This window comes from Oncorhynchus nerka, linkage group LG10 (assembly GCF_034236695.1).
Source record: "Oncorhynchus nerka isolate Pitt River linkage group LG10, Oner_Uvic_2.0, whole genome shotgun sequence".
Lineage (NCBI taxonomy): Eukaryota > Metazoa > Chordata > Actinopteri > Salmoniformes > Salmonidae > Oncorhynchus > Oncorhynchus nerka.
The window spans coordinates 10,009,746-10,024,836 of record NC_088405.1 but is presented as its reverse complement, the minus strand read 5'-3'; the positions used below and the strand labels follow the sequence as shown (position 1 = coordinate 10,024,836).

Below are 15,091 nucleotides of genomic sequence, written 5' to 3'. Positions count from 1 at the left end.
AGGGTCCCTCCTTGCATATCATATATCTCCGCCGCTCCCTCCAGGACCAACCAGAGAACATAATCTGCCGCAAATTTAGAATGACAGATTTGTAAGGGAGCTGAAGCCCTTTCCAGAGATCCGCGGAGGAGGAGAATGGAGGCTGAGAGGCAGTAGCCAGAGCCGTTGCAGCCTGGGATGGGAAGGGAGGGGTCTGGAGGGCTGTAAAAGTGGGGCTTTAAAGCATCACAGGGAAGCGCCAAAGGGAAAAGCTAAGGCATCCCTCTCCCTCTGTTTGGAGAACGGCATCCTGGGACTGGGAGGTGATTGAACTAGACTGTACTATTTATTCATTCACAGCATCTCTCTCTCTCTCTCTCTCTTTCTCTCTCTCTCTTCTCTCTCTCTCTCTCTTTCTCTCTCTCTCTCTCTCTCTCTCTCTCTCTCTCTCTCTCTCTCTCTCTCTCTCTCTCTCTCTCTCTCTCTCTCTCTCTCTCTCTCTCTCTGTCGTGTCTGTCTGCGGTCACAGCGGTGTTAGCTACCCAAATGAAACACTGCTACTCTGCCACTCTACTGAAAATGAAAGCAGTATTAAACTGTGGAAAAGGGAAATTGAGAAAGGAGAGAAGAAGGAGGGAAACCCCTGGAGCCTGGAATGAACATGGAATGAAAAAGCCACTGCAGTACTGTAGCTACAGCGTTCATTAAAATACACGGGCTCCACCACTACAACAAGTATATATTTGCACTGATGGTAATCCATCAATTACCACAGGGGCTTTCACATCATGATGCTGGCTAATACTGTGTGTGGTAGTGGTAGTTTCCTCTACTGTCTGTGAAGAAAGACTGCACTCAGTGGTTCACCACTAGCAGCATTAATATGACCCTTTTAGAATCTACCCTGACTGAATCTGTCCTGAATCTACCCTGACTGAATCTACCCTGACTGATTCCACCCTGACTGAATCTACTCTGATTGAATCTACCCTGACTGAATCTGTACTGACTGAATCTACCCTGACTGAATCTACCCTGACTGAATCTACCCTGATTGAATCTACCCTGACTGAATCTGTCCTGACTGAATCTACCCTGACTGAATCCACCCTGACTGAATCTACCCTGACTGAATCTACCCTGACTGAATCTACCCTGACTGAATCTGCCCTGACTGAATCTACCCTGACTGAATCCACCCTGACTGAATCCACCCTGACTGAATCTACCCTGACTGAATCTACCCTGACTGAATCTACCCTGACTGAATCCACCCTGACTGAATCTACCCTGATTGAATCTACCCTGACTGAATCTACCCTGACTGAATCTACCCTGACTGAATCTGCCCTGACTGAATCTACCCTGACTGAATCTACCCTGACTGAATCCACCCTGACTGAATCCACCCTGACTGAATCTACCCTGACTGAATCTACCCTGACTGAATCTACCCTGACTGAATCTGCTCTTTATAATTGAGTAGTAGTGGTTGAAGTGCTACACAGGTATAAACAATGCATTATACAGGGGGTGTACACGCGTGTAAACGGTACAGGATACAGTGGGTGTACACGCGTGTAAACGATACAGGATACAGTGGGTGTACACGCGTGTAAACGATACAGGATACAGGGGGTGTACACGCGTGTAAACGATACAGGATACAGGGGGTGTACACGCGTGTAAACGATACAGGATACAGTGGGTGTACACGCGTGTAAACGATACAGGATACAGTGGGTGTACACGTGTGTAAACGATACAGGATACAGTGGGTGTACACGCGTGTAAACGATACAGTAAAACACTTGCGTGTAGTACTCTTATCCAAAGTTACCAGTAACACACAGTAATGATATAAACAAAAAGCCACAGAGGCTTCAGCCAGCTTCCTACCTTACAGGGACTTCAGTGACAGCCAGCTTCCTACCTTACAGGGCTTCAGTGATAGCCAGCTTCCTACCTTACAGGGGCTTCAGTGACAGCCAGCTTCCTACCTTACAGGGGCTTCAGTGATAGCCAGCTTCCTACCTTACAGAGGCTTCAGTGATAGCCAGCTTCCTACCTTACAGGGGCTTCAGTGATAGCCAGCTTCCTACCTTACAGGGGCTTCAGTGATAGCCAGCTTCCTACCGTACAGAGGCTTCAGTGACAGCCAGCTTCCTACCTTACAGGGGCTTCAGTGATAGCCAGCTTCCTACCTTACAGGGGCTTCAGTGATAGCCAGCTTCCTACCTTACAGGGGCTTCAGTGACAGCCAGATTCCTACCTTACAGGGGCTTCAGTGACAGCCAGCTTCCTACCTTCCAGGGGCTTCCTGATTAGACTCTAGTGTTGTTGCTCTCTCTTCTTGTAGATGGTTCAGATGGGTCTGGCCCAAACACTGATTCTCAGGTTAGTGTGGACAGTTTACGGAAGCACCTGCGGGCCGATGCTTTCACTCAGCAGCAGCTGGAAGCTTTGGACCGGGTCTTTGAGCGCCCGTCGTACCCCGACGTCTTCCCGACCTCGGAGCACATCAAACCAGAACAGGTTAGTTACGTCTTGTTGTTTGGCACCGTCAACAGCATCAAATACACCTGTATTGCACCACGTCAACACTTCCTTTCCATACAAGTTTCCTCCAGCTGTACAACCATGATATTGTTGTTGCTGTTTTTCTGTTTGTTCATTTTATTTTATAATTGTCGTTGCTGCTCCAAACGTAGTTTTCTCTGAAACTCAACATATTTTTATTAACTTTTTCGTGCTGAGAGATTCTGCTATTTTATTCAGTTGGCCCAGAGGGCCCCGAAGGAGCACGCCATCTGAGCAATATATATATACCTGCTCCACGCAGCTCTCAAAATAAAATGCCCTACAAATGTATAGGCTGGTGAAACAGTCATTCCAGTGTATTAGGAAACAGCATGTAAAATGCTGTAGGGATTTCAGGGAAAACTCCCACGTCGTATCGATCTTGGGATGAAAAAACACCACATTCTTTGGATCCCCTATAATTGAGAATAACAGAAAAGGCAACATGCAATTAATCAATATCTCTATTTTTCTCTATTTTTGCCATTGTGTTACCTGACTCTGTGTGTCTCCTTCTGCACCTGTTATTTCTGTTATAATTCCATGTCCTTCTTCTAAAACGGTATTATTGAAACAGTGTATGAAGCTGCTTTCAGCTGGCAGATTTATCATGGAAATGTTTTATTTTAATTTTATAAATTGTAAACATAGCAAAAGGGGCTTTCTTGATTTATTTCCACACACCTGGTGGTGTATATATGGGATATTCTAATGCGTCCTGCTTTTGATGTCAACACCACAAACACCCACCATCTATCCATCCTCATTTACCAAATGAAGACCCCTTCTGTCATCACCCCCCACCCAGAAGAAACCACAATAACTACACCCTTACATGTTGACTTACTACCTTTCTTCTTATTAAAACCTCTCTTAGGCTTATTACAATGGATAACCTTTACTTACTTTCATTATACTATTAAACAACAAGAGACTATTCATTTGTACCCGGTATAAAACTACAAGTCTTTAAGGGAGGAGACCCATAAAAGAAGCTAAAGCAATGGGCCTAATTGAGTTCATTTTAATTTCTCTCCGATCGCGGCGAATTACGTAGGTAATAAATCAGTAGGACAGGACTCACCTCCAGAAGAGAGCCTAATTTGGAGCTAATTACCAAACTGATTTCTACTGGAAGATCAATACCAAAACGAATTGGAAATGACTTGCAATCACAGAGAGCTTCAGAGAGAGTATTAAAGAAGAAGAAGAGAGGGAAAGGAGGCGGGGTTCAGAAGAAAAGGAGACCAGTAGAACAGTAATGGAAAAGAGACCAGTAGAACAGTAATGGAAAAGAGACCAGTAGAACAGTAATGGAAAAGAGACCAGTAGAACAGTAATGGAAAAGAGACCAGTAGAACAGTAATGGAAAAGAGACCAGTAGAACAGTAATGGAAAAGAGACCAGTAGAACAATAATGGAAAAGAGACCAGTAGAACAGTAATGGAAAAGAGACCAGTAGAACAGTAATGGAAAAGAGACCAGTAGAACAGTAATGGAAAAGAGACCAGTAGAACAGTAATGGAAAAGAGACCAGTAGAACAGTAATGGAAAAGAGACCAGTAGAACAATAATGGAAAAGAGACCAGTAGAACAGTAATGGAAAAGAGACCAGTAGAACAGTAATGGAAAAGAGACCCGTAGAACAGTAATGGAAAAGAGACCAATAGAACAATAATGGAAAAGAGACCAGTAGAACAATAATGGAAAAGAGACCAGAATATCAGTAATGGAAAAGAGACCAGTAGAACAGTAATGGAAAAGAGACCAGTAGAACAGTAATGGAAAAGAGACCAGTAGAACAGTAATGGAAAAGAGACCAATAGAACAATAATGGAAAAGAGACCAGTAGAACAGTAATGGAAAAGAGACCAATAGAACAATAATGGAAAAGAGACCAGTAGATCAGTAATGGAAAAGAGACCAGTAGAACAGTAATGGAAAAGAGACCAATAGAACAATAATGGAAAAGAGACCAGTAGAACAGTAATGGAAAAGAGACCAGTAGAACAGTAATGGAAAAGAGACCAGTAGAACAATAATGGAAAAGAGACCAGTAGAACAATAATGGAAAAGAGACCAGTAGAACAGTAATGGAAAAGAGACCAGTAAGATCAGTAATGTAAAAGATGTGACTGGAACAGAAACATCTGTTTTAATTGAATAAAGTATTAATCAGAGGATTTTCTCCTTTCATGGATCTCTCTTTCACTTGTCGTCGTTCCCCTTTCTCCTCATTGGTCAATGTGTCCCTATTAGCCGGGGCCTGGGTGCTGGTTGGAAGGCTATTAAAAACACCATTCTGGAGATGCAGAACTAAATAGATTCACCCCTCCCACACTTCTGCTAGCCATTTGGTCATCCTTTTCAAATCTATCTTTTCTTTTGTTTTGTTTTCTCTTCCTCCATCTCCCCTCGTCTTCGAGCCCATCCTTTATCTGCATGATAAAACGCCTGTTTAACGTCCAAAGCCTTCCAGAATAGAGGAAAACATCCGACATTGTCCCCGTGAACAGTTGTAGCAGACAATTAGAGTTTATCTGGGATAGAAGCAGACAAGAGTGGGGTCACAGGCTCACAGGCGTCCCCTTTGGGACCGCAGCCCAGCGAGCCACTCAGACACACACTGGGATTTTTTTTTGGGGGGGGGGGACAAACATTGTCAACACACAGTCTCCCGGAAGTCTGATCTCATTATAAAACACACACTAACATCTGCCATGACTGTCTCAAACTATCCACCACCATACAAAGGAATATTATCTGTGGGTAAACAAAGTGTCTCTATAGTAATGTATTGGAGTATAAATACATAGAAAATACATCACGGTCGATATAAAATCAAGTCATTTTCTCACTATGACAAAACGTATATAAATAGAATGAAGAAAAAAATGTATTTCTTTCAATTTGATATTCATTTTGTATATGGTAACACGGAGCAATGTGACTTACAGTATATGACAACCTATTTATAGTCACTGACGATGAACCAAAGGGTTGTGGAGAAGCTTCTTTTTTTAAACTTTTTTATTTATTTTTTATTCAAAATTTCTAAAAAGCCAAAAGGTGAATAGTGTCCTGTTGTGAACCAGGGCCACATGGCGTGTCTGTGTGCATCCCAAATGTAATCTTATACCCTGTGCAGTGCGCTACTTCTGGTCCAAAGCAGTGCGCTGTAATCGGGAATAGGGTAGCATTGGGGACAGTGGTGTGGTAACCAAGCAGAGCTGTTTTCTCCCTTGGCTGATCAGGACTCCTGGCTGCAGTCAAGCACAAAGGACCAGATGACGGCTTGGCTTTTCATTCGGCTTTTCTAGATCCCACTTCCTCTCAGAACAAAACCAAAATACATTAATGATATGCTTGAACTCCCACCCTCACCGCTGCTGCAGCTTGAAAATAGTGGACTCACACACACACACACACACGCACGCACGCACGCACGCACGCACGCACGCACGCACTCGCACGCACGCACGCACGCACTCACGCACGCACGCACGCACGCACTCACACACACACACACACACACACACACACACACACACACACACACACACACACACACACGTACGCATGCACACACTTACATGAACGTACACACACACACAAAACTCAATCCATACACCCACACCCCACCCACACACACACACACACACACACACACACACACACACACACGTACGCATGCACACACTTACATGAACGTACACACACACACAAAACTCAACCCATACACCCACACCCCACCCACACACACACACCCACAAATAGACACCCTAAGATTCACGGAGAGACAGTATTTGACTCTGTAAGCGTGGTTTTGGTAGCTAATTTTGTGTTTTTGAGAAACCCTCTTTAATGAAGGCTCTTTAGATGAAACATTGGTGGAATAAAGCCCACAGCAAGGAGAGGTGGGGCCTTTTCTTTTTCATTTCTATGGTTGTGTAATGATGAACGTGTCTTTTTGCAGGCTAACGAGTACTCCCACTCCCACTCCCTGTCCTCCCTGAATCCTGGTATGGACGGCGAGGTCAAACCCAGCCTGTCCTCCAGCAGTAACCAGAACCTGGGCCCCAGTGTCTCTGTGACGCAGAGCTACTCTGTAGGTAAGACACAGAGCCAAACACTGGTCCTGTCTGTGTGGATCAGTTGGTAGAGCATGATGCTTGCAACATGAGTCCCAGAATTGTGGGTTCGATTCCACGTTTGTGGCAACACATACAAAAACAAATTTGAACGTGGCTTTTGGCTGTGTGTCTCAGAGGAGGAGAGCTGATCTAGGATTAGTTTATAGCCTTTTAGATCACAATGAATATGATTACATGGCCAAGGGGAGACCTGATCCTAGATCTGTACTCCTACTCTAAGATGCATCACACTGTGCCTAAGGCCCTAGTACAGTCTACCTGCCATCACCCTGCCCAGCCAGGACAGGCCAAACCACAGCTTCAGCGAAGGGGATTATTGGTCTGTTTCACAAATGGCTCCCTTTTCTAGTGCACTGCTTTTGACCAGGGTTCATAGTAACCAGGGTTCATAGTGACCAGGGTTCATAGTAACCAGGGTTCATAGGGCTCAGGGTCCATAGTAACCAGGGTCCATAGTGACCAGGGTCCATAGTAACCAGGGTTCATGGTGCTCAGGGTCAATAGGGCTCAGGGTTCATAGTAACCAGGGTTCATAGTAACCAGGGTTCATAGGGCTCAGGGTTCATAGGGCTCAGGGTTCATAGGGCTCAGGGTTCATAGTGACCAGGGTTCATAGGGCTCAGGGTTCATAGGGCTCAGGGTCCATAGTGACCAGGGTTCATAGTAACCAGGGTTCATAGTAACCAGGGTTCATAGGGCTCAGGGTTCATAGTGACCAGGGTTCATAGGGCTCAGGGTCCATAGTAACCAGGGTTCATAGGGCTCAGGGTTCATAGTAACCAGAGTTCATAGGGCTCAGGGTCCATAGTAACCAGGGTTCATAGTAACCAGGGTTCATAGGGCTCAGGGTTCATAGGCCTCAGGGTTCATATGGCTCAGGGTTCATAGTAACCAGGGTTCATAGGGATCAGGGTTCATAGTGACCAGGGTTCATAGGGCTCAGGGTCCATAGTAACCAGGGTTCATAGGGCTCAGGGTTCATAGTAACCAGGGTTCATAGGGCTCAGGGTCCATAGGGCTCAGGGTTCATAGGCCTCAGGGTTCATATGGCTCAGGGTTCATAGTAACCAGGGTTCATAGGGCTCAGGGTCCATGGGGCTCAGGGGCCATAGGGCTCAGGGTTCATAGTAACCAGGGTTCATAGGGCTCAGGGTTCATAGTGACCAGGGTTCATAGTAACCAGGGTTCATAGTAACCAGGGTTCATAGGGCTCAGGGTCCATAGTGACCAGGGTTCATAGTAACCAGGGTTCATATGGCTCAGGGTCCATAGTGACCAGGGTTCATAGGGCTCAGGGTCCATAGTGACCAGGGTCCATAGTGACCAGGGTTCATAGGGCTCAGGGTCCATAGTGCTCAGGGTTCATAGGGCTCAGGGTCCATAGGGCTCAGGGTCCATAGGGCTGAGGGTTCATAGTAACCAGGGTTCATAGTAACCAGGGTTCATAGGGCTCAGGGTCCATAGGGCTCAGGGTCCATAGGGCTCAGGGTTCATAGGGCTCAGGGTCCACAGTGTTCAGGGTCCATAGGGCTCTGGTCGAAAGTAGTGCACAATGTAGGGAATAGGGTGTCTCATTTTTGGGATGGGTTCTTGTTCACTGTTCTGTTCAGAACAGCCAACGTTGTAATGAAACTAAACAACATGATGTTGTGCAATGCATTGACATGGTGTCTATTTATTTACATGAAAATAAAAACAAATGCTCCAAACAGAAACATGACAGTAAGTGTGCAGATTATTTTAATGCCGTTTGGTTTGACACTCTTAGTAGTGGTAATAGTAGTAGTATTAGTATTAGTATTAGTATCAGTAGTAGTAGTATTAGTATTGGTATTAGTATTCGTATCAGTAGTAGTAGTAGTAGTAGTCGTAATAGTAATAGCAGTAGCAGTAGTAATAGTAGTAATAGTAATATTATTAGTAGTAATACCAGTAATAGTAATAGTAGTAGTAATAGTAATATTATTAGTAGTAATACTAGTAATAGTAATAGTAGTAGTAATAGTATTAGTATTAGTATTATTATTATTATTAGTAGTAGTAGTAGTAGTAGTATTAGTAGTAGCAGTAGTAGTAGTAGTAGTAGTAGTAGTATTTTTAGTAGTAGTAGTAGGGGTATTAGTAGTAGTAGCAGTAGGAGTAGTAGTAGTAGTAATAATAGCAGTAGCAGTAGTAATAGTAATATAAGTATTAGTATTAGTAGTATTAATAGTAATAGTAGTAATAGTATTAGTAGTAGTAGTAATAGTAATATTATTAGTATTAGTAATAGTAGTAGTAGTAATAGTAGTGGTAGTAGTACTGGTAGTAGTAGTAGTAGTAGTAGTAATAGTAGTAGTAGTAGTGGTAGTAGTAATAGTAGTAGTAGTGGAAATAGTGGTAGTAGTAATAGTAGTAATAGTAGGAGTAGTGGGAGTAGTAGTAGTAGTAGTAATAGTAGTAGTAGTGGTAATAGTGGTAGTAGTAGTGGTAGTAGTAGTAGTGGTAGTAGTAATAGTAGTAGTAGTGGTAATAGTGGTAGTAGTAGTGGTAGTAGTACTGTAGTATCAGTTTGATTTGACTCTGCACTGAAAGGTGGTACTTTACTTTATGAGATAAAATATGTAGCTACAGCAGTAGCAGCCGTCATTCATCTTATTGTGCTGAGTTAGCAGGTGATAAAGGACACGTCCCAAATGACACCCTATTCCCTATGTAGTGCGCTATTGGCCCTGGTCAAAAGTAGTACACTATAAAGCAAATAGGGAGCCATTTGGGAAGCAGCCACAGTAAAAGGACAGGGGGGACTTAGCTGTTTTGTCACTTTGTTCGACAAGGACCTTTGATGTCAGCACATCAATGCTATGATTGCGTACTACAGAGCTGAACTGGCAAGGTCTCTACCAGTCATTGCCACCCTCTGCAGGAGAGAGAATAAACGCTGGTTTCTCGCTGCTGGTTTGTCCTTGTTGTGATTCCTGACTTGGGAGTTTTTTGTTTGTTTTTTTAGCAAGAAACATAGCTATTATTTCCTTGTGGTTCTTATAAATCTAGACGAGTAATTTACTGCTTTTGTAAATATACCATGGCGTTGTCTACTGTCTGACTACATGACACTGAGATCACTCTCTCTCTCTCTCTCTCTCACTTTCTCTCACTTGCTCACTCTGTCATAGTTAATGACTGCCTCGCTAATTGAAATATTGTTTCATTGTTGCCACGGTTATTACCAAGAAGAAGGTTAAGTTTACTGAAAGTTTACGATTACTGTCGGGCCGCAAGAGTAATATACAGAGCTTTTATTAAAATTCATATAATTATGCATCAAGTCATCAAAGGATTTCTGCGCGGGGGAGGGGGAGGACAGAATGATTGAAAACTGCAGTGAGCGAGGAACGAGTGGCGGGCCCCTTCTCAAATGATAACCCAAACAGCAGCCTTATGAGAACAGAAAGGAGCCTTCTCATTAATATGTGGGTGGGAGGTAGATCTCTGTAAGTCAGGCCTCGTGAGAAGAGAAGGTGTGTGTTTGTCCTTTGTACTGCTGGTATGAAGGCAGGGTCTGGTCAGGCTCCACCACGGTTAGGCAGGGGGCTTTGTTTGCACCTGGGTGGTTGTTTTAGACTTAGAGGCCCACGGTCTCCGATGCTTTATAATGTCAAAACAAAATACATAAAACATTAAATAGAAAGTGAAAATGTGGCATTCTTGTGCTCTAAATTATGTTTTAACTCAACATTTTTAGATTGTGAGAGTATTTATTTTTGACTTAAAAATGTGAATAGTTGTGGATGAATGGTGGAAGTATTGACTTTCTGTTTCTGACCGTTTTCTGACTAGTGCCACTTCTTGGTTTTCCCTTGGTGGCTGTTTCTACTGTGGTAATAATTGTAATGTATTTCACTCAGGTATTTGAGGTTTTAGCTTCTCTGTAATGACTCAGTATTACAGTTTACTTTCAAACAATAAGCCCAGCGCAGCAAGACAGAATCCAAGCCAAGCAACAGCAAAGAAAAAATACTCAATTATCTTCTGCATTTAGGCTGAGATCCAATTTCAAATTAATTGTGCTTTTACGGGGCTGGGGAAAGAAGTAAGGAGATTATGTTTATCCTTAAAATGTTTTCTAACACCAATTAAAATGACTGCCGTTATTGATCTTGTTGATTTTATGTCCCTCGGAAAATTTGCATAATCTATTAAAAATGAATGATTCATGAAGTGCTCATTGCCAGTTTAAAGAGATCGTAGGAATTTTCTGTGGTTAGATCCCAAATGGCACCCTATTCCCTATATAGTGCACTACTTTTTTTGACCAAAACCCATAGAAAGCAGTGCCCTACATAGGGAATAGGTTGCCATTTGGGAAGTAGACAGTGACCTGAAAGGGGCTTGAGAGAGATATAAATCTATTGTGTCCTCTACTTCCTATTCTATTAGAGCTCTCAGAAGTACCTGCAGGGGAGGCGGCTTCAATAAGAAAGGGATTTAAGGCATTGTGCTTCATCATTGAAATTCATGCAGAGGCTAAAGCCCCACTTCCATTATAACTGTCTTCTTCTTCCTCTCCTCTATATTAATACCATATTACCTGCTAAATAGTCCCTATTACCCCAATATAAAAAATAAAAAAACACCCTCCAAAGAGCTCCCTTGAATATGTGGAAGGGACAATCAAAACTGGTGTGGTAATTTATATTGTTGATATGGGAAGTTATTTATTTGATTGATTGTCCTTAGAGAGGGATGGTATCCTACCATCCTCTCAACCTTATTACTGTTCATTTAAACTGCTTCAAATTCAAATAAGATGTTGTTTTTTTCACTGGGGGGAAACATGATGAATACGAGAAGGAAAGGCCATGTGGAGCTGTTTGTGTGTTTAGTCAAATAAGTGAGGGAGAGATTAGTGAAGATACAACCTAATTGTTCTGCAGTTTCTAGATCTGCTTGTGTTTCCTTGATCCTAAACAGTCACTCCAGTAGCGGTGGTGTCTTGATTAGGTTACTGAGGCTTCTGAAGGCCAGTCCCCTGGGCTTTTCAAGTGGAGTTCTACACATGGCTATAGACCAGAGCTGACCGAGCGGCCGCCCGGCTGCATACTGAGAGGGGCTGCATCCCAAATTGCACCTTATGTCCTGTATAGTGCACTACTTTAGTGGCATACACAGGGCTCTGGTCTAAAGTATTGCACTATACAGGGAATACTGTGCAATTTTGGATGCACACAAGCCTCTTTACCCAGAAACCCCGCTGGGCCTGCCAATGGGAGACTCCCAGAGTGCATTGGTAGGTGTCAATGACACCTCCCCCACACCTTCTCGTCGTCCCTCACTCCTCTCCTCCTCTCTGAGCCCTAACAGGGGCTCCGGAGGAGTCGTTTGTCTGTAATAGGTGGATGTTATGTTGATTAGACACTCCAGGAGGAAGGCCAGTGGGCAAAACCAGCAGAGGTGAGTTTCCTGGAAGCTTCGTAGCACTGAAATCCTCCTTAATCCGTCGTCTACGACCAAAGAGGATCTTAGTGCTGTACAGCTGTCGGGGGAACACCTCACACCAGATCTGAACAGTTGGTGCACTGAGAGAATGACTGAGAGAGTGACTGAGAGAGTGACTGAGTGACTAACTGAGAGAGTGACAGAGAGTGACTGAGAGAGTGACTGAGAGAGTGACTGAGAGAGTGACTAACTGAGAGAGTGACAGAGAGTGACAGAGACTGACTGAGAGAGTGACTGAGAGACTAACTGAGTGACGAACTCAGAGAGTGACAGAGAGTGACAGAGAGTAACTGAGTGCTGCTAGTGTGGAGTAGAAATAAACACTGAAGACTTGGAGTGCATCCCAGATGGCACCCTATTCCCTATTTAGTGCACTATCTGGTCAAATGTAGTGCACTAATAAGAGAATAGGGTGTTTATTAGGCTACAGGACATCAGGAACAGGCAGAGAGAGAGAGGGGCACGTTGTTGATCGCTGCTCACTGGACACATCCGTGGAACACTTCCCTGATGTCTCTGTGGCTGAGTGACAAACATCTCCTCTACCTTGCTCTCCCTGCAAGCTCTCCTGGGACAAATCCCTGATGTCTCTGTGGCTGAGTGACAAACATCTCCTCTACCCTGCTCTCCCTGCAAGCTCTCCTGGGACAAATCCCTGATGTCTCTGTGGCTGAGTGACAAACTGCTCCTCTCCCTGCAAGCTCTCCTGGGACAAATCCCTGATGTCTCTGTGGCCTGGTGACAAACTGCTCCTCTCCCTGCAAGCTCTCCTGGGAACAAATCCCTGATGTCTCTGTGGCCTGGTGACATACTGCTCCTCTCCCTGCAAGCTCTCCTGGGACAAATCCCTGATGTCTCTGTGGCCTAGTGACAAACTGCTCCTCTCCCTGCAAGCTCTCCTGGGACAAATCCCTGATGTCTCTGTGGCCTGGTGACAAACTGCTCCTCTCCCTGCAAGCTCTCCTGGGACAAATCCCTGATGTCTCTGTGGCCTGGTGACAAACTGCTCCTCTTCCTGCAAGCTCTCCTGGCTCTGGAATTAACACTTCCCTGATGTCTCTGTGGCTGAGTGACAAACATCTCCTCTACCTTGCTCTCCCTGCAAGCTCTCCTGGGAACAAATCCCTGATGTCTCTGTGGCCTGGTGACAAACTGCTCCTCTCCCTGCAAGCTCTGCTGGGACAAATCCCTGATGTCTCTGTGGCCTGGTGACAAACTGCTCCTCTCCCTGCAAGCTCTCCTGGGAACAAATCCCTGATGTCTCTGTGGCCTGGTAACAAACTGCTCCTCTCCCTGCAAGCTCTGCTGGGACAAATCCCTGATGTCTCTGTACCCTGGTAACAAACTGCTCCTCTTCCTGCAAGCTCTCCTGGCTCTGGAATTAATTATTATTTCGTCTTCACATAAAGCAAACTAACCTTTGAGCACACATTTGGTAATGAATGACTTTCACCGCCGTGATGCCGTGTTGGGGGAATTAAACCAATTTGGCTCCCCAAACATTCTTTACTTAGTTGTAATTAATTAGGGAGCAGATATTTCTGGGCTGGTGATAAATTGCTTCATTCTGCATACGGGAGAAAATGGAGGTCAAAGATGGAGATTTTTTCGGGTTGTTGTTGTTTTCGTAGCGATACATGAAGGTTGTTCCCGTCGTGCTAAATTTAATACTCCTATTTCTTACGAAAAAATGTGAATTTTGTAACTAAATGACTTTGTTGCCGTGCCAAATAAAAAGAAGGTCAACTACGGATGTTTTTCAGTCAGTCGTTCGGAGAAGAACAAGCTGAAGTCAGTATAGAGTCAGACGACTCTACAGGTTATTTTATAATGTGTTCTGGACAGACGACTCTGTAGGTTATTTTATAATATGTTCTGGACAGACGACTCTGTAGGTTATTTTATAATGTGTTCTGGACAGACGACCCTGTAGGTTATTTTATAATATGTTCTGGACAGACGACTCTGTAGGTTATTTTATAATGTGTTCTGGACAGACGACTCTGTAGGTTATTTTATAATGTGTTCTGGACAGACGACTCTACAGGTTATTTTATAATGTGTTCTGGACAGACGACTCTGTAGGTTATTTTATAATATGTTCTGGACAGACGACTCTGTAGGTTATTTTATAATGTGTTCTGGACAGACGACTCTACAGGTTATTTTATAATGTGTTCTGGACAGACGACTCTGTAGGTTATTTTATAATGTGTTCTGGACAGGACTCTTAGGTTATTTTATAATGTGTTCTGGACAGACGACTCTACAGGTTATTTTATAATGTGTTCTGGACAGACGACTCTGTAGGTTATTTTATAATGTGTTCTGGACAGACGACTCTACAGGTTATTTTATAATGTGTTCTGGACAGACGACTCTACAGGTTATTTTATAATGTGTTCTGGACAGACGACTCTGTAGGTTATTGTCTTTACATTGTGATGAGAGTTGAGAAGACTCATGGGTCTCTCTGTCTGTCTGTCTGTCTGTCTGTCTGTCTGTCTGTCTGTCTGTCTGTCTGTCTGTCTGTCTGTCTCTCTGTCTCTCTGTCTCTCTGTCTGCCTATCAGTCTCTCTGTCTCTCTCTCTGTCTGCCTATCAGTCTCTCTGTCTCTCTCTCTGTCTGCCTATCAGTCTCTCTGTCTCTCTCTCTGTCTGCCTATCAGTCTCTCTGTCTCTCTCTCTGTCTGCCTATCAGTCTCTCTGTCTCTCTCTCTGTCTGCCTATCTGTTTCTCTGTCTCTCTGTCTTTCACTGCAGAAATCAGCAATTGGCAGGTTTAGTTTTGCAGGGTGCTCTATCTGTCTTCAGGACAGTAAGCAACCAACCAACATCATATCATTAGTTGGTTTCTATGTTCAGTGATCTTGAACACAACACATCCTGTAGGTCACTGCTG

General features: G+C 43.9%; 1 protein-coding gene across 2 annotated transcripts in view; it reads left to right on the top strand.

Moving 5' to 3' along the window:
• The window catches only part of pax2b (paired box 2b), a 66,518-nt gene that overhangs the window by 24,535 nt on the left and 26,892 nt on the right, over positions 1 to 15,091 (top strand). For both annotated transcript variants that reach the window (XM_065022994.1, XM_065022995.1), the window contains exons 6-7: positions 2,339 to 2,514; positions 6,536 to 6,671. In XM_065022994.1, the coding sequence (XP_064879066.1) occupies positions 2,339 to 2,514; positions 6,536 to 6,671 (312 nt within the window). The remainder of the gene's footprint in view (positions 1 to 2,338; positions 2,515 to 6,535; positions 6,672 to 15,091) is intronic.